Here is a 20,834-nt window from a genome sequence, read left to right on the forward strand (position 1 = left end):
CTGTCCTATTCCAGTCCATAGAACCATGGTCAGACAGAATCTGACATCCATGTCTTTGCAGTCAGTTCCACAGGTCATGTGCAATCAGTCAGTCGGGTTGCTGTGGCAACATCGGTCTAGAAGATGAGCCAACTGTACCTGCAATGTTACAAAGAATGGGATCAGAGTAAAATGCTGCAGATCAGTAATCAAAACCCAGCAGGACTTGAAATGTTAACTCTATTACTCTCTCCACAAATACTGCCAGGCCTTCTGAGTTACTCCAGCAATTTCTTTTTTTATTAAAGGGATGTACCAAGCAGATGAAAGTAAACAGAAGTCAGTGGTGATATAGAAGCAGAAGAATTGGAATGGTGTACCTAGTGAAGAGTAAAAAGTGCAGAGGACAGGAAGTGTTAGTAGTTTGGGAGGAAGAGGTGGAACAATGGTAGTACTTACCTCTGTGTAATGCAGATTATTGAACTTTTTCATGCACTACTAGGTGTCCCACATCACTGAGGACACAGCACCAACCTGGGCTGCAGTTTGGGTCCAGTCTGGCTTGGTTTGGTGGTCTGGTACCCTGTGGTGGTCTGCAGGACATAGGGCTGCTGTCCACTCCACTACCCAGTCCACCAACAGCTCCAGGTCCTTGCCTGTGAGAGCTTTCCTTTCCTGTGGCCCATGTCCTCAATGATAAAGGTCAAGAGTCCCACGAGTATGAGGGCCAGTTCCTGGCTTGCAGATGTGGAGTGGGATGCAACTGAGTTTTAACTATGGTGCCAGCGATACGAACATCAGATGGTCCTGGCAGAGACGAGCTCACATGGTCAAATTATTATTTTCTGATTCAAATATATCATCAAGTATCTGACATTCATGAAACAAAAACCGTGATAAATTTCAGCAATTTAAGGCTGTCATCTTGTTTTATGATTTGTATTTACAAAATTAAATGATTAATTTATTTCTAACTCTGCAGGTGCTGCGGGTCAGCCAGGTTTACCAGGAGAGCAAGGTAAGATCCTGTCTTCACTTCATTGATGAATACTCATTCAGAGATACAAAACCAATCGCTTAAATCTTTCTTAGTATTGATTATAAAGGATCTGAACCACAATACCCTCTCAAGGAAGAAATACAAATGATAAAAGGTGAAAAGAGATGTCATTTTCCCGAACTTACCATCTTCAGATACTAAGCTGTTTTACTTATCATTTTCCCTGAATGAGGAATAATTGCATTGTTTGTAGCTTTTTTTTGGCATAGTTGTATTCCATGCATTCAGAAGATGATGATTTTAGCAAACAACACTGTGCCAGGCTAAGAAGATCAAAAATACATTATTGATGCAAATTCCTGAAAATGACATTAGTTCCCAACTCTTTTACCACGTTCTTCAGGAATTTCTAGACGTGGCCCCAAAGGCCAATCCGGATATCCTGGACAAAGAGGTCCCAAAGGGGATAAAGGTGATCCTGGGCAGGTTTATGAAGGTCCTTCAGGTCCTCCTGGATTTCCAGGCCCTCCAGGCCCACCAGGCCCTGTGGGTCCACAAGGTACAATATTCGTCTCCAGTTTTATTTTATATTGGACAAGTTGGTCATTGTGTTTAATAGTGTATTGTTAACTGCAATAAATTTTTCACCATGAAGTCAGAAAATGTATTTGTGCACTGGAAGATCATGTGGTGATTTTCTGCAAATTGTTGGACCTTGAATGCATCGTTCTTCAAGTTGCCCCATTCTAGAGGTCACTGCAGTAAATGTGAGGAATGTTAGTATTGGTCGGTTTTCCTCAATAGGAATATGTTTTCATATTTTCATGTTCATGTGCCTTACTTGTTATTTTGCGCATCATAGAATCATATTTAGTGGGCGGCACGGTGGCACAGTGGTTAGCACTGTTGCCTCATAGCACCTGAGACCCGGGTTCAATTCCCGCCTCAGGCGACTGACTGTGTGGAGTTTGCACGTTCTCCCCGTATCTGCGTGGGTTTCCTCCGGGTGCTCCGGTTTCTTCCCACAGTCCAAAGATGTGCAGGTCAGGTGAATTGGCCATGCTAAATTGCCCGTAGTGTTAGGTATAGGGATATGGGTGGGTTGCGCTTCGGCGGGTCGGTGTGGACTTGTTGGGCCGAAGGGCCTGTTTCCACACTGTAATGTAATCTAATCTAATCATATAGTACAGAAGAGGCCCTTCAGCCCATCAAATCTGCTCTGCCAAAAAAAAAACACCACCTCTACTCGTCCCACCTTTCCACACTAGGCCTTGAATACTAGACATGGAGGGGAAGTGGGGTTACAAATATGGGAGGTATCGTTGGTGATGGTTAGTTTAGTTGGTTTGATGCCTGGCCTCTGGTTCAGAAGTACACCAACAGCATGGGTTCAATTCCTTTTCCAGCTAAGGTAGATTTGCATTTTGGTCCATGCTTGATGTGGAGTGGGGCCCCTCAATTGTCTATCTTTAATAGAAATGCTGCCAGCCCCTCGTGAACTGTGGCTGACTGCCTGAGCACCCAGACAAGGGGTACAATGCTACAATCCTCCTGGCACACTCCCACTGTAACTCTGGAAACAGCAATGTACAAAAGTCACAAATTAGGCTGAGAAGGTCAGCCATGAAGGTGCGACAGGCTCAAAGAGCGAATGGCCTGCTTCGGAAGAACAGTTTAGGAGAATAAATATAAGATTATGTGAAACATAGCTCCTGTTAATGCAATTAAATATTCTGAATTACATTTTTCAGGTGAGACTATCAGTATAAATGGCCAACCAGGACCTAGAGGGTCACCAGGACCAAGAGGTTTTGTTGGTTTTCGTGGTCCAAGCGGATACAAAGGTAAACAAATAATACCTGCTAAATTGATTCAGAGTTAATGTTGAACATGAAAAAGAAAATCATGGAGAGGAACTAAGCATACCAGGCACAGGAGCTACATATGTCAAAATCTTTGATTGAAACAAGCTCAATTATAATGAACATCTTTGTTGTATCTCTGTGTAAATTACTGTTTAATTACCGCACATCTCTCCTTTGCCCACGTTTGCCCACATTGTAGAAGTGGTCAATAGCTTTCTGTAGTTAATTTATCGTCAGAGTCAGTTAATTCCAGTAGCTAGATTCCAAAATTCTGCATGTGATGCTGTATCTTTTGTGGCTCACACCAAAATGTTATCTCAGCTCCACAGGATTTCCATGTTCCCTGTTCCACACAACCCTACACAGCTTGTTTTAGATGGTGAATGTGTGTGCAATCTGAACATCCGCATAGAGCAGTTGAGCAAATTAGCGTGTTTCTGTATTGCTGAATTTATGTAATTATATCCTTGATGTCTCAGGTCCTTTCTTATTGTTCACTCACAACCTGTGGGTTTCACAGGTAAAAATTAGCATTTACAAGGGGAGCTGTCAAGAGAGTTCTCACACTGTCAAGGCATTTAAATATCCAGATCCTTAAATGTTTGACAAAAGTCTGCAGTGGGGGAAAAATAGTTCTTGCTATTTCATTGTCTGTAAACATGAACCTAACATTAAAGTAATTTGAACAAAAACGAAAATTGCTGGAAAAGCTCAGCAGGTCTGGCAGCATCTGTGGAGAGAAATCAGAGTTAATTTTTTGAGCCAAGTGACCCTTCCTCAGAATTGTTTTTTGGTTTTTAAAGTATTTTCCGCTGCAGGACCGGTTTCACAGTTGATCATTATGTGGTAAGTCTGTCAGTTCACACTTGATAGTTCCAAGTGCTTATAAACACTTCAGTTTTTTAATAGGAATTAAGTAGTTAAAGGAATGTAATGGTAGTGAATGGACCTTTAGTAATGAAGTTGTTTTTGTAGCATAGTAGATTTATCAACAGATACTTGGAATTTTATCTTTTTTCATTTCAGCATGGGCTCTGAGATCTGCCAATTGTGGATGCAGGGTGAGGTGGCATGGAGGGTGTATGGAAAAAGGGTGATAGCTTGAGTTGGCATGAATTGTCACTAAGTTTCCATGGTGACTGTGAAGGGTTGTAGGGGCTAGATAAAGGGGCATATGTTGCATGTAGGGTATGAGGACCGTGACAGCAGCTAAGGATATTCAAGAATGGGGCATGGGAAGTGAGGAGAGAGGTCAGGGAGAATGAGAGGTGATTCTTGGCAGTGTAGATGAACAGAGAGATCTGTGTCCAGATGCATAAATCCTTGAAAGTTGCCACCCAGGTTGACAGGGTTGTTAAAAAGGCATATTATGTGTTAGCTTTTATTGGTAGAGAGATTGAGTTTCGGAGCCACGAGGTCATGCAGCAGCTGTACAAGACACTGGTGAGGCTGTACCTGGAGTATTGCATACAGTTCTTGTCACCGCATTATAGGAAGGATGTGGAAGCTTTGGAAAGGGTTCAGAGGAGATTTACTCGGATATTACGAGGAAAGGTCTTACGAGGAAAGGCTGAGGGAACTGAGACTGTTTTTGTTGGAGAGAAGAAGGTTGAGAGGTGACTTAATTGAGACATATAAGATAATCAGAGGGTTAGATAGGGTGGACAGTGAGAGCCTTTATCCTTGGATGGTGGAGGCTAACACGAGAGGACATAGCTTTAAATCGAGGGGTGATAGATTTAAGACAGATATCAGGGCTAGTTTCTTTACTCAGAGAGTAGTAGGGGCATGGAATAGTCTGCCTGAAACAGTAGAAGACTCGCATTGGATGTACATATGGATAATAATGGAATGGTGTAGGTTAGATGGGCATCAGATTAATTTCACAGGTCAGTGCAACATTGAGGGCTGAACGGCCTGTACTGCACTGTAACATTCTAAGTTCTATGTTCTATGAGGGCTGCTTTTTATTTTATTGATTTTTTTTGCAGATGGAACATAGAGTCAGTAAGTATTTTAAAAAGCCCATCTCAAAACCAGCAATCACTGACCTTTTTCCCCCTAAACTTTTCCCTGCTCAGATGAAAATCAAACATACCAGGCATTTTCCTGTGTCAGTTCACAGAGCCAGGAAAATTCAGGCCTGTGCTTTCTCTATGTTCAGTTTTGTGTATTTATTCATCTGGGTTAGAGAAGGGCGTATTATTAGTTAATTCTGGACTTTTCTTTTAAAAAACAGTTCATGTTGTTCTTGAATTTTAAGTATTTTCCACTGCTGTTCATAAGCTGCATCAGAACACAGGCAGAGAAACGAATGTGAGTTTTGAGGATTCTCTGAAGCTACACAACCTCCTCCAGCTCTCCGAAAGGCTGAAACTTGAAAACAAGTAGAATTGTCCAGAGCATCCAGCATCAAAATATCTGGAAATACAGCAAACCTTGGCCAAACTGTTCACCAATATTCTGATATTGTCCCTCTATTGTTGGCACCAATGGGGAAGGAATTTTATCCTGCATTGGTGCTGACCCAGAAGTGTTTTGTGTGGAGCTCCTTAACTGAAATCATTCATTCTCATGGAAGTGAAAATGTAATGAAATTTGCAAAAGAGAAAGCACTTGGAAATTTAAATTTAAATTTGCCTTTAGAAATGTATATTGGAACCTTGTTGGATATGATACTATCCAGAAGATCCTTGTCCTGATATGAAGCCAGTGACTTTATCACTCCTGCATTATAAAAAGGGCTCCATTTGCGGGCTAAATATTGGTCCGGTTTTGACTGCAAGTAGGTGAGTGGGAGTTTTAATGAGTTAAAAATCAAGCAATTTCTTTTGTTACAGGTGACAAAGGTGACCTGTGTGTAACGTGCCGTGGAACTTCACAACCTGGTCCTCCTGGTCCACCCGGCCTTCCTGGGATACCTGGTAAACTATTACTGATAACACTGTGAGACTCAGGGCCAGTGTCATGTTTAATACAAGCATCATACTTATACCTGCATAAGAGATTATTTTGTAGGTTGTGTAATATTATAACACAACATATTGTGCAATAAAATTATGAGGCTGTGAACTAGTTCATTTATTTCTTTCTAATCCCTTCTATCAGCTGATCCCATTATATTTTAATATCATATTGAATAAACATGATATTTTTATAAACATTGTACAGAGCCACACAGAAACATTTTAGCTGGTAGTTTATGCAGAGAATCTAAAATTAACTCATGCTCATCTCCAAACAGCCACTGAAATATTTCCATATTGCACAATTCCACGATTAGGTCTATCCACTGAATTGTATTTGAATCCTTTCCTGAAGGTTATTGTGTGACACCCTAACCATCTTGAAAAGTCCATAAGACCACAAGAAATAGGAACAGCAGGAGGCCATTCAACCCCTCGAACCTGTTCCACCATTCATTAGGACATTCAACATTCCTCACATCCACTTTCCTGCCCTTTACCAATAACCCTCGATTCCCCAACTCATCAAAAATCTGTTTATCTCAGCTTTAAATATATATAAGGACCCTGCTCCCACAGACATCTATGGTAAGGAGTTCCAAAGATTCACAAGCTTTGATATATTGTCCAGAGTTGTGATTCAGTTAACTGAATACAGTATGGGGACTGACGGTGGTAGAATGGTAATCTATAGATCAGCAGCTCATACCTTCTATAATGTAGGGCTTTCTGTTTGCTCCCCAGCATCAGGAATCCACCCATTATCCCTAACTGGACAGCAAGGTCATGCCCTGACCTGAATTGCCTGAAGATTTGAAATCTTCCATTTTTAAAGCACACCCTGAGACTTCAAGACCTAGATGTAGCTCCCTTTTATGATTATCAATCCAGCCCCTCCTGATGCTTCTCCATTCTCCAATTTCACATCTCATTAGGTCTTTGCCCTTCCCTCCACAGGGAGTCTGAGCAGCTACCTCACACTCTGGGGGTTTGCTTTACAGCCATTTAATGTGTGACTGGGTGTTAATCCTGGAGTAATTTCGGTGACACAGCAGGGATTCATCCTTCAGGAAAAAGAAGCATGGTACAGGGAGGGTGAGACAACCATGGCTGACTAGGGAAGTCAGCAATAGCAAAAAGCAAAAGAGAAAACATATAATGTAGCGAAGGGCCGGGGGAAACCAGAGGATTGGGAAGATCACAATGACCAACAGAGGACAACAAGAAAAGAAATAAGGAGGGAGAAGATTAAATATGAGGGTAAGCTGGCCAGTAATATAAAGGAAGACTCTAGAATTTCTTTAGCTATATAAGGGGCAAAAGAGGGCATTGGGCTGCTAGAAAGTGAAGCTGGAGAGATCGTATTGAGGAACAAGGAAATGGCTGAGGAACTGAATAATTACTTCACATCAATCTTCACGGTGGAAGACACGAGTAATAACCCAAAAATTCAAGAAAGTTGAGGTTGCAGAGCTGAGTATGCTGGCCATCACCAAGAAGAAGGTGCTAGAAAAACCAAAGGCCTGAAGGTGGATAAATTACCTGGACCAGATGGACTACACCCCAGAGTTCTAAGGGAGATAACTGAAGAGAGTGTGGAGGCGTTAGTGGTGATCTATCAGGAATCATTAGAATCAGGGAGGGTCCCTGAGGACTGAAAAATCGCTAACACGACACCCCTGTTTGAAAAGAGATTAAAGCAAAAGATGGAAAATTACAGACTGATTAGCCTAACCTCGGCTGTGGGTAAGATCCTGAAATCCATTGTGAACAAGGAGATTTCTGAATACTTGGAAGTGCATGGTAAAATAGAGCGAAGTCAGCATGGTTCCATCCAGGGGAGGTCATGCCTGATGAATCTGCTAGATTCCTTTGAGGAAGTAACGAACAGGTTACACAAAGGAAAGCCAATGGATGTTATCTACCTGGACTTCAAGAAGGCTTTGACAAGGTGCCGCACGAGAGGCTACTGAGTAAGATAAGGGCCCATGGTGTCAGAGGCCAGGTGCTAGCATGGAGAGAAGCTCGTTGTCTGGCAGAAAGCAGAGAGTGGGGATAAAAGGGTCCTTCTCGGATGGCAGCCGGTGACAAGTGGTGTTCCTCAAGGGTCAGTGTTGGGACCACAACTTTTCACTTTATACATTAATCATCTAGATAAAGGAACTGAGGGTATTCTGAGGGTAAGTTTGCAGATGCTACAAAGATAGGTGGAGGGATAGGTAGCATTGAGGAAGTGAGGAGACTGCAGAAGGATTTGGACAGGTTAGGAGAGTGGGCAAAGAAGTGGCAGATGGAATACAATGTGGGAAAGTGTGAGGGCATGCACTTTGTTAGGAAGAATAGAGGCATGGACTATTTTCTAAATGGGGAGGAAATTCAGAAATCTGGCGTGGAAAGAGACTTGGGAGTTCACGTCCAAGATTCTCTCAAAGTAAACTTGCAGGTTGATTCAGTAGTTAGGAAGGCAAATGCAATGATGGCATTTATTTTGAAAGGACTTGAATATAAAAGCAGGGATGTACTTCTGAGGCTCTATAAGGCTCTGGTCAGACCACATTTGGAGTACTATGCCGTTTTGGGGTGGCACGGTGGCACAGTGGTTAGCACTGCTGCCTCACAGCGCCAGAGACCCGGGTTCAATTCCTGCCTCAGGTAACTGTCTGTGTGGAGTTTGCACATTCTCCCCGTGTCTGCGTGAGTTTCCTCCGGGTGCTCCGGTTTCCTCCCACATTCCAAAAATATGCAGGTTAGGTGAATTGGCCTTGCTAAATTGCCAGTAGTGTTAGGTGAAGGAGTAAATATAGGGGAATGGATCTGGGTGGGTTACTCTTCGGAGGGTCGGTGTGGACTTGTTGGACAGCCTGTTTCCACACTGTAAGTAATCTAATCTATATCTCAGGAAGGATAGACTGGCCCTAGAATGTTCAGGGGAGGTTCACGAGAATGGCCCCAGGACTGAAAAGGTTAACATACGAGGAACGTTTGAGGACTCTGGGTTTATCCTCAACAGAGTTCAGAAAGATATAGGGAGATCAAATTGAAACATACAGAATATGGAATGGCCTGGATACAGTGGATGTTGGGAAGATGTTTCCATTGGTAGGAGAGACTAGGACCCGAGGGCACAGCCTTAGAGTACAGTCATAGAAATCAGAGAGATGTACAGCACAGAAACAGACCCTTGGTCCAACTCCTCCATGCCAACCAGATATCCCAACCCAATTTAGTCCCACCTGCCAGCACCTGGCCCATATCCCTCCAAACACTTCCTATTCATATACCCATCCAAATGTCTTTTAAATGCTGTAATTATACCAGCCTCCACCACTTCCTCTGGCAGCCCATTCCACACAGGCACCACACTCTGCTTGAAAAGGTTGCCCCTTAGGTCCATTTTATACCTTTCCCCTCTCACCCTGAACCTATGCCCTAGTTCTGGACTCCCCCACCCCAGGGAAAAGACCTTTACTACTTAGACGAAAGTGAACAGTGCAGAGTCGAGAGTGCGGTGCTGGAAAAACACAGCAGGTCAGGCAGCATCTGAGGAGCAGGAGAATCGATATTTCAGGCAAAAAAACTTCTTTAGGGGTCGAAAATTGCCAAAAAGTTGATTTCCCTGCTCCTCAGATGCTGCCTGACCTGCAGTGCTTTTCCAGCACCACACTTCCGACCTTGTCTATTTATCCTATCCATGCCTCTCGTGATTTTATAAACCTCTATAAGGTCACTCCTCAGCCTCTGACGCTCCAGGGAAAAAAGCCCCAGCCTATTCAACATCTCCCTACAGCTCAAATCCTCCAACCCTGGCAACATCCTTGTAAATCTTTCCTGAACCCTTTCAAGTTTCACAACATCCTTCCAATAGGAGGGAGGCCAGAATTGCACATAATGTTCCAACAGTGGCCTAACCAATGTCCTGTACAGCCGCAATATGACCTCCCAACTCCTGTACTCAGTACTCTGACCAATAAAGGAAAGCATACCACACCCCTTCTTCACTATCCTATCTACCTGCGACTCCACTTTCAAGGAGATATGAACCTGCACTCCAAGGTCTCTTTGTTCAGCAACACTCCCAAGGACCTTACCATTAAATGTAAGTCCTGCTAACATTTGCTTTTCCAAAATGCAGCACCTCACATTTATCTAAATGAAGCTCCATCTGTCACTCCTCAGCCCATTGGCCCATCTGATCAAGATCCTGTTGTAATCTGAGATAACCTTCTTCGCTGTCCACTACACCTCCAATTTTGGTGTCATCTGCAAACTTACTAACTGTACCTCTGATGCTCACATCCAAATCATTTATATAAAAATTGAAAAGTAGAGGATCCAGCACCTATCCTCCAATCCTCCACTGGTCACAGGTCTCCAGTCTGAATAACAACCCTCCACCACCACCCTCTGTCTTCTACCTTTGAGTCAGTTCTGTATCCAAATGACTAGTTCTCTCTGTATTCCATGAGATCTAACCTTGCTAATCAGTCTCCCATGGGGAACCTTGTCAAACACCTCACTGAAGTCCTTTTGGATCATGTCTACGGCTCTGCCCTCAATTCTCTTTGTTGCTTCTTCAAAAAACTGAACCAAGTTTGTGAGACATGATTTCCCACACACAAAGCCATGTTGAATATCCCGAATCAGTCCTTGCCTTTCGAAATACATATACATCCTGTCCCTCAGGATTCCTTCCAACAACTTGCCCACCAATGTCAGGCTCACTGGTCTATAGTTCCCTGGCTTGTCCTTACCACCCTTCTAAAACAGTAGCACCACGTTTGCCAACCTTCAGTCTTCCGGCACCTCACCTGTGACTATCGATGATACAAATATCTCAACAAGAGGCCCAGCAATCACTTCTCTAGCTTCCCATGGAGTTCTCGAGTACACCTGATCAGGTCCTGGGGAATGTATCCACTTCTATGCGTTTCAAGGCATCCAGCACTTGCTCCTCTATAAATATGGACATTTTTCAAGGTGTCACTGTCTATCTTCCTACATTCTATATCTTCCATGTCCTTTTCCACAGTAAATACTGATACAAAATACTTGTTTAGTATCTCACCCATCTCCTGCGGCTCCATACAAAGGCCGCCTTGCTGATCTTTCCTTTTAGAAAGGAGATAAAGAGAAACGTCTTCAGCCAGAGAGTGGTGAATCTATGGAATTCATTGCCATGGAAGGCTGGGGAGGCCAGGTGATTGAGTATATTTAAGGCTGAGATAGATAGGCTCTAAAGTATTAAGGATATCAAGGGTCATGGAGAGAAAGCAGAGAATGGGGCTGAGAAACCTATCAGCCATGATTGAATGGTAGAACAGACTCAATGGGCTGAATGGCCTAATTTCTGCTCCTATGTCTTATGGTCTTAACTGTTTCAGGGTGAGATCATCACCTCAGTCTGGGGGGACGTTCTGCCTCCGAGACCCGCCAGCCCATCAAATGGCTGGAAGTTATCTGATCCCAGCACTACCAATGGGAGTCATGGCAACTGTTGGGAATGTACCCTGTCCCCTCCAGCGATCAGTTCTGGAGCTGAATGAGGAGGCAAGTCGGGCCCTTTCAGTGGGACACACTAGCTGTCTGGAGTGGGTGATTGTGGTAGACAGAGTAGTGGAAATCAGGGATACCTGGGGGTTGGAGCTCCATGGATGGGGAGTTTCTATTGACACTCAAAACCTGTAAAAAATGTTCCATCCCCTCAGTGGCTGTTGTTGGCCTACATCTGATATGGAACAAATGGCAGGGGAATTGAGAAGAGGTCGATGATGTTACACACACTAAAGTTCCCAACGCACGTGACCTTCCAGCACACTCGTCAGGGGGCTTAACATTCCAGAAATTCCACTAAATCTCAGAAAGCATGGCAGACTGTTTAGCAAGGTTAGATTACATGGGATCTAGGGACAGCTAGCCAATTGGATACAAAATTGGTTTGATGGTAGGAGACAGAGGGAGGGTGTTAGAGGGTTGTTGTTCAGACTGGAGGCCTATGACCAGTAATCTGTTGCAAGGATTGATGCTGGATCCACTGTTGATTATCATTTGTGCAAATGATTTTGATGAAAACATAGGAGACATGGTCAGTAAATTTGCAGCTGACACCAAAATTGGTATTACAGTGGATAATGAAGAAGACTATCTAACAATACAATAGGATCTTGATCAACTGGGCTACGGGCTTAGGAACGACAGATGGAGTTTAATTCAAATAAATGTGAGGTGTTGTATTTTGGTAAGACAAACCAGGGCAGGACTTACAGTGCCGTAGGGAGTAATGTTGAACAGAGAAACTTCGGTGTGCAGGTACATAGTTCTTTGAAAGTAGTCAGGGTGATGACAAAAACATTCGGCATGCTTGTCTTCATCGGTCAGAGCACTGAGTACAGGAGTTGGGATGTCATGTTGTGACTGTGCATTGGTAAAACATACAGTTCTGGTCCCCCTGCTATAGGAGAGATGTTATTAAGCTGGACAGGCTGCAAAAAAGATTGACAAGGATGTTACTGAGATTGGAGGGCTTGAGTTATATGGAGAGACTGGATAGGCTGGGACTTTTTTCCCTGGAACATAGGAGGCTGAGTGGTGACTTATAGAGGTTTATAAAATCATGAGTGGCATAAATAAGGTGAATAACCAATGTCTTTTCCCCAGAGTAGGGAAGCCCAAAACTAGAGGGAATAGGTTTAAGGTGAGAGGGGACGTTTAAAAAGGGCCAAATGAGGTGGCAACTTTTCCATGTAGAGGACGGTACACACATGGAATGAGTTGTCAGAGGAAGAGGTAGAAGCAAGTACAGTTGCCACATTTAAAAGACATTTGAACAGGTACATCAATAGAAAAGGTTTAGAGGGATATGGGCCAAATGCAGGCAAATGGGACTAGCTCAGTTTAGGAATCCTGGTCGGCATGGACAAGTCTGTTTCGTGCTGTATGACTCTGTGACTCCAAAGACAAAAGGAAAAAAGAAACTCCTTTCTAATTGTAATTTGGAAAGTTATGTTTTGAGGAAAACATAATGTTTACAATCAATTGTTCTGTTGACAATTAGAAATTTTTAGTATTCTAATCAGTGAAAGTTACAATAGTGAGAATAAGAATAGAGGAGGAAGGAAGAGTGATAGCCTCTCTTTCCAAATCATAATTTGAATACCTTTTTAGAAAACCCAGTATACTAACCTTTGAAAGCTGCAGGGCTGACCTGGGGCAAACACAATGAAGATGCCAGTATGTGATAAGCAGACTGAGCTTAAGGAAACATTTGATTTGTCTCTTCGGACAAGAGGGAGCGAGCGAATGTAGTTGATTAGAATAATGCAAGGGGAATGGGACAATTCAGAGATAGACTGTATAAAATAAAGTGAAAGAATTAGCAATGAGAATAAGGAAGGAGGAAGAAGACAATGAGTTGTAGGGACATAATTAGTGCAAGAGAGATGGGGAAAACAAGAATTGATAAGATGTAGTCAATGAAAGATGCAAGCTACATTTCCCAAGTGAATCCCATTGAAAAATGGAGTCTGAGCCATTCATCAATTCCCTTTCCCATCATTTGCTATTCAAAAATAAAAGATGGAGAAAAATACCTATTACAAATATGCAAATCTTATCATGGCCAAGGTACACTGGCTTTTAATCATTAAGGGTGAAGTGTGGTGAAGAAAAGGCAGGAAAGTGGAGTTAAGGATTATCAGACCATCTCTGATTTTATTGAATGGTGGAGCATTCCTGATGGGCTGAATGGCCTATTCCTGCTCCTACATCCTGGTTAACTCTTTTTTAATATTATGATCCCAGCTGAGAGTAATATGGACAAGTCTTGATCCAAAAAGAAACTTAGATTGATAGTTCAGAAGTTTTATTTTTGCAGTTTGGTTACTATGATGTTCAGTCATCAGCTGTACTCACAACAGGCTGTCAATGCATTTATAGAATCATAGTCATGGAGTCATACAGCTCAGAAACAGACCCTTTGGACCAATTAGTCCATGCTGAACATAATCCCAAACTAAACTAGTCCCACCCGCCTGCTCCTGACCCATATCCCTCCAATCCTTGCCCATGCATGTACTTATCCAAATGTCTTTTAACTGTTATAATTGCACCCACATCCACCACTTCCTCAGAAAGTTCATTCCACCATTCCACCACTCTGTAAAACATTTGCCTGTCAATCTCTCTCTCCTTTCACCTTAACAGTGTGGCCCCTAGTCTTAAAATCCCCTATCCTTGGGAAAAGACAACTACTATTAACTCTATCTATACCCCTCATTATTTTATAAACCTGTATAAGGTTGCTTCTCAACCTCCTATGCTCCAGTGAAAAATGTCACAGCCTGTATTCAAGAGGCAGCCAGATATAATACTTGGGACGAATGGGATCAAGGGTTACGGGGAGAAAGCAGGATTAGGCTATAGAGATGGACAATCAGCCATGATCGTGATGCATGGCCAAATGGCCGCCTTCTATATTCAATGTTTCTATATTTCTTTAAAACTCAATCTTCCATACCCGGCAACATCCTGATAAATCTGTTCTGAACCCTCTCCAACTTAAGAATAACCTTCCTATAACTGGGTGACCAGAACTGAGCAGTGTGTTCCAGAGGCCTCACCAACATCCTGTTCAACCTCAGCATGATGTCCCAACTCCTATATTCCTACATACTTGGAACAAAAGAACATAGGTTTCTTACACAAATAAATTATTTATGACTATGCCAAAGGATCTTTCATAAACAGGTAAAAGGAAGATTCAACACGTTTTCTCAGCAATTTCTTTTTCAAGTATCGAAGAACCTTACTCAACTGATGAGATCACATGTGTTTCCTTTCTGCAATTTATTAGATGTTTACAAGATATGTATCTCCTCATCTCTCCCAGAGATACAAAAATCGGCCAACTCACTGATTTTTCATCACTGAACTGCAAGAAGCACTCATTGCTTTTTCTGCACCCGTTGACTTAGACCGCTGAACCGGTTTAAGACCTCTTTACAGATCTGATGGCCTAAAGACTAACCAAATTAAACTGCCCTTCTGCAGGTGCTTGTGGCTGCTGGCCTCCCTTTCTGTAGGTTGTTAAAAACTTAACTTAGCAAACACTTCAGCAATTATCACATCAGGTAGCCTCACTGGTTATTTAGTTTAAGCTGTCTCAGAAATGCTGCTTTGAACTCTTAAGAATAACTTTGAGATTTTCTTTTAAAAAGGCCACCTCCACAGAACCACAGAACTAAAATCAAACACCTATACTTTAGATTCCAAGTTCCCAAATAATAATAAAATATTACAAAGCTTCATCAAAATTAGTATTTACCATCTTTCTGATTTCTAAGAATAGCAAGATCTGAACATTTCAAAAGCTTTTATAATGTCTCTGCCTGTGTTACACATGCCTTGCTTTTATAATGTCCCTGCCTGATTTACACATGCCCTGCTTTGATAATGTTCCTGCCTGTGTTACACATGCCTTGCTTTGTTTCCACTATAGGCAGGGAGGCATTACCAGGCCCAAAAGGAATTCCTGGTCCTTCAGGTCAATTTGGAAGAACAGGTTCCCCGGTAAGTGTTTTTTTTCATTTCCCCAATACCATCACTCCTCCCCTTCCCCCCACCAATGGTTATCCCTGTTCAATACCTGCAAAGATTAGTGAACATTAGATCCTTTCTGCAGAGTGAAGAGTTTCTCTTGGCTTTCTGCTCATACTGTTCTGTAGCCTGCTATACAAGTGTGTTCCAGGTAACATACACCACAAAAGATCAGGTGCTTATTGAGACAAATAGCTAGGAGTTTATTAACAATTAACTATGTATAACTTCTTGACATCTGAGACTTAAATCTGCAGTCTGGGTTATCTGATTACTTGGAATACTATTATATTATGTACATTTTTGACTGGCTGACCAGTAGACTGATTAACAGACAGATATAAAAGTAAAATACTGTGGATAGTAGAAATCTGAAACAGAGAGAATGGTGGAGAAACTCTGACAGTATCTGTGGAGAGAAAAACAGAGTTTTGGAGTGAAGTATGACTCTTCATCAGAGCTGATTATCTGCTAACTGACACTCTACTTGCTAGTTGATAATTAACTGCACAGAGAGTAAGATGTAGATCTCCTTACCAAAACATCTCTCAATGTGATGTCATCTCACTGCATTTCAGAATTGTTGATTAGTTTTCTTAGTGCCCTCTCACTAAGCACCTAATTGCCTTGCCTTGCTATGCCATACCAATTAGCTGAGTTAAAAAACCATCTGCTGCTCAGCAGTCCTCAGCCTATGGTGTAATTGGCAGCGTGCTGCACCAATATCACACCTTCGCATGTGTCAGCAACTTCCATGGTAAAGGCTCGACAGCAGTACACTGCAGTTTAGTTAGTTGAACTGGGAAGGCTGCAGTGCAATTATGAAATTGGGATGGCAGGATTTGCAAAGTTAGGATGCAGGTTGTTCTGTTATAACATGCATTTCGTCAACGCAAATTCACGGTAACATAATTGATGAATTGGAGATGCTGTTTCTACAGCGTGAACTTTTACAAAATGTGTTGCCCTCATGTCCTCTTTAAATGTGATTACAGCACAAACACTTTAAGCACTGTCTCTAAAGCGTGATTTTCCTATAACGCGTGGTTGTCCAGGAACGATCATGTTATAGAAGAACCGACTGGCCTTTAAAGCAATGCTAGAAAAGGTGTAAGGTAGGAGGGCTGGCCATTCATAGAATCCCTAATGCGTGGAAAGACGCAATTCGGCCCATCGAGTTCTCACTGACCCTCTGAAGAGAATCCGATCCAGATCCACCTCCTATCCCTATGATCTTGTATTTCCCATGGCCAATCCACCTAACCTGCACAGCTTTGGACTGTGGGAGTAAACTGGTACACCCGGAGGAAACCCATGCAGACACGGGGAGAGTCAACAAACTCCACACAGACAGTTGCTAAAGGCTGGAATCGAATCCAAGTCCCTGATCTTGTGAGGCAGCAGTGCTAAGCACTGAACCACCATACCATCCATTTGTCTGGATGGGTGCAGCTCCAATAACACTCAAGAAGCCTTCCACCAGCCAGGACAAAGCAGCACACTAGACCGCACCACATCCACAGGCATCCACTCCCTCCCCCACCGGTGCTCAGTAGCTGCAGTGTGTACTATCTACAAGATGCGCTGCAGAAATTCACCAAATTCACAAGATCAGACAGCAACTTCCAAACCCAGGATTACTTCCATCTAGAAGGACAAGGGCAACAGATATATGGGAACACCACTACTTCAAGTTCCCTTCCAAGCCACTCACCATCCTGAAATATATTGCCGTTTCTTCACTGTCCCTCCTCTTTCAGCATCCCTAATGTTTGGCTCCCTCGTGTGCAAATGTCAAAATCCTGGAATCCCCTTCCTAATGGCATTGTGGGTCAACCAACAGCAGGTGGACTGCAGCGATTTAAGAAGGCATCTTCGCAAGGGCAACTAGGGATGAGCAATAAATACTGGACCAGCCAGCAACACCCATATCCCACAAAATGAATAAGTATTTTTTTTTAAATCCATGGGCAGGAGCTTCAGGGAAGGGTAGATGATACTAGGCATGCTCCCCCACATGCTAAGGTCAGGGTGGGAAAGTAGGCAAGTGCAGGCAAATGTAGGTTAAAAACTTGGGGATGTGTAAATCCGATGGGATTCTAGGCAGGAGATAGGGAGGGCTGCAGATGCTGGAGATGAGAGTTGAGAGTGTGGTGCTGGAAAAGCACATATTCCTTATGAAGGGCTTGTGCCCGAAATGTTGATTCTCCTGCTCCTTAGATGCTGCCTGACCTGCTGTGCTTTTCCAGCACCAGACTCTCGACTCTCACCAACACAGTCAGGCTGAAGGTAGAAGGCACGTGAAGGGGAGCACTCATTGTCACCTTCCATCATCCAAACATAGCCGCGAGCACACTCAGACTGGGTGGAGTAGGTGACTCAGCATGTGAGGGAGTGGGCTGCAGCAAACACTGTTCATAGTGTTTTTAAAGGGAAACAACATTGGCCTCTTGTCCATGAAAAAAATAGAGGATATAGGCTGTCTATTCCCTGACCATCCCTCAGCATTGACCCTCTCCATGATTAGCAGAAAGTGAGGACTGCAGATGCTGGAGACCAGAGCTGAAAAATGTGTTACTGGAAAAGCGCAGCAGACCAGGCAGCGTCAAAGGAGCAGGAGATTCCTGAAGAAGGGCTTATGCCCGAAACGTCGATTCTCCTGCTCCTTTGATGCTGCCTGGCCTGCTGCGCTTTTCCAGCGACACATTTTTCACCTCTCCATGATTAGAAGATTAGAATCCCCACAGTATGGAAACAGGCCCTTCAGCCCAACAAGTCCATGCCGACCCTCCAAAGATCAACTCACCCTACACTTACCCCTGCCTAATGCATCTGACGCTATGGGCAATTTAGCATGGCTAATTCACCTAACCTGCACATCTTATTGGCTCCCTGGATCCAGAATTGGCTGGCCAAAAGAAGACTGTGAGTGGTAGAGGATGGAAAGTACTCTGCTTGGAGGTCGGTGACCAGTGATGTCCCACAGGGATCTGTTCTTAGGCCTGTGCTCTTTCTGGTTTTTATAAATGACTTGGATGAAGAAGTGGAAGGGTGGTTTAGTAAGTTTGCCGATGACACAAAGGTCAGTGGTGTTGTAGACAGTGTCGTGGGCTGTTGCAGGCTGCAACATGACATTCACAGGATACACAGCTGGGCTGAGAAGTGGCAAATGGAGTTCAAACTGGATAAATGTGAAGTGATTCATTTTCGAAGGTCAAATTTGAATGCAGGGTTGAAGACAGGATTCTTGGCAGTGTGGAGGAACAGCAGGATCTTGGGGGTCCATGTACATAGATCCCTCAAAGTTGCCACCCAAGTTGATAGGGTTGTTAAGAAGGTGTATCTTGTTTTGGCTTTCATTAGCAGGGGATTGAGTTTAAGAGCCGCGAAGATTTGGAAAGGGTGCAGCGGAGATTTACTGGGATGTTGCCTGGTATGGAGGGAAGGTCTTATGAGGTAAAGCTGAGGGACTAGATAGGGTGGACAGTGAGAGTCTTTTTCCTCAGATGGTGATGGCTAGCACAAGGGGACATAGCTTTAAATTGAGGGGTGGTAGATATAGGACAGATGTCAGAGGTAGTTTCTTTACTCAGAGAGTAGTAGGGGCGTGGAAAGCACTGCCTGCAACAGTTCCTGATGAAGGGCTTTTGCCTGAAATGTAAATTCTCCTGCTCCTCGGATACTGCCTGACCTGCTGTGCTTTTCCAGCACCACACTAATCTTGACTCTGATCTCCAGCATCTGCAGTACCCACTTCTGCCTGCAACAGTGGTAGACTTGCCGACTTTACAGGCATTTAAATGGTCATTGGATAGGCTCATGGACGAAAATGGAATAGTGTAGGATAGATGGGCTTCTGATTGGTTCCACAGATCGGCGCAAAATCAAGGGCCGAAGGGCCTAGACTGCGCTGTAATGTTCTATGTTCTAGGTTTTGCTGCAGCTCTATAAAACCCTGGTTAGACCACACTTGGAATATTGTGTCCAGTTCTGGTTACCTCATTATAGGAAGGATGCAGATGCTTTAGAGAGGGTGCAGAGGAGATTTACCAGGATGCAGCCTGGACTGGAGGGCTTGTCTTATGAAGAGAGGTTGAATGAGCATTAACTCTAACTCTGAAGACTATTGAATCATAAAATTAAGTTTAAAATTAAAATACCAAACTTCTGGAAACGAAACAGAGGAATTAATGACTTTTGTTTTCCTAACAGCATTTAAAGTGCCAAAACCTTCCTGACTGTAAACTAGTATAAAAAACTGGCTAATTCAATGTTGTTTCTATTTTCTGATCCACAACCTTTTAGGGTTCTCTGGGATCCCCAGGATTTAGAGGACCACCAGGCTTGGACGGTGACCCTGGAATCGGGGGTGGCCAAGGTTCAAAAGGGGACAAAGGTGACTCTGGTTTGCAAGGAAATACAGGAAGGCAAGGAAAGGATGGAATACCTGGTCAACCAGGACCACAAGGACCCCAAGGAATTAAGGGTGACCCAGTCAGTATTTTCATCCTGTTATTTATTCTTCATGTGTCAGTATTGACTCAGTGTTAGCAGTTTCTTCTCAGTCTCCCCTTTGCTCACCTCCAACAAGGATCTCAAACTTCTTTGCGAAGTTTAGAAGGTAAGAACAGAAGAATGAGGAGCAGGAGATGGCTATTCAGCCCCTTTGAACCTTCTGTGCCTTTTACTATGATCATGACCGATCACATTTCAGCCTCATGATTAGTTTTCTGCCTGCTCTCCATAACCGTTCAACCCATTGCCAATTAAAAATGTTTAACTCCTTCTCAAATTTATTAGAGGGTCCAGTATCCAATGCACACTGGAGGAGTAAATCCCTCTGATTCACAACCCTTTAAGGGAAGAACCATAATTACCCATGTATAGGTCAATTACATGTTTAAGTCAACCCTTTATTTTGGCCAGAAAATCTTGTATTTTCCATATATCTCGTATATAAGTCAACCCTAGTTCTTCACAGTTACAGATCAACATTTATGAGTCAATATGCTCAGCGTTGAACTCCACTCCAGCTTTCCAGTCTCCTGGTGACACTGCTCCGTTCCAGGCCTTCCAATCTGACAGCCCTCACACTCTCTACTCCAGGTTTTCAGAATTACTGTAATGGTACGACAGTACAGGGTGACCGCCGTATCCGCAGAGTCGATTTCCATTACCCATGATTTACCGCGGCCCAAACATATTACAGGGAACGTTCCAGCACCAGGGACCGGGAAGGTAAATTTCCCATTTATTTTGGATAAATATTCATCCCCTCAAAGAATATCTCGTGTATAAATTGACCCCTAATTTCAGATTTTAAAATGTCTTCAAAATTCGACCTATATACAAGAATATATGGTAATTTATCCTCACCTGTTTTTGAGACCACCAATCAACTGCCTCTTCTCCCTTTCACTAATTCACCAGGCC

At 43.2% G+C, this 20,834-nt stretch overlaps 1 protein-coding gene across 1 annotated transcript in view; it reads left to right on the plus strand.

The window, feature by feature from the left end:
* Positions 1–20,834, plus strand: part of LOC122556243 (uncharacterized) — a 288,957-nt gene that overhangs the window by 137,694 nt on the left and 130,429 nt on the right. Inside the window, exons 20-25 of the mRNA XM_043702860.2 lie at positions 962–997; positions 1,383–1,538; positions 2,731–2,823; positions 5,685–5,768; positions 15,304–15,374; positions 19,707–19,895. Of these exons, the coding sequence (XP_043558795.2) occupies positions 962–997; positions 1,383–1,538; positions 2,731–2,823; positions 5,685–5,768; positions 15,304–15,374; positions 19,707–19,895 (629 nt within the window). The remainder of the gene's footprint in view (positions 1–961; positions 998–1,382; positions 1,539–2,730; positions 2,824–5,684; positions 5,769–15,303; positions 15,375–19,706; positions 19,896–20,834) is intronic.

This window comes from Chiloscyllium plagiosum, unplaced genomic scaffold (genome assembly GCF_037043375.1).
Source record: "Chiloscyllium plagiosum isolate Xiang-an unplaced genomic scaffold, Cpla_swu_hap1 HiC_scaffold_13, whole genome shotgun sequence".
In the NCBI taxonomy this organism is placed as follows: Eukaryota; Metazoa; Chordata; class Chondrichthyes; order Orectolobiformes; family Hemiscylliidae; genus Chiloscyllium; species Chiloscyllium plagiosum.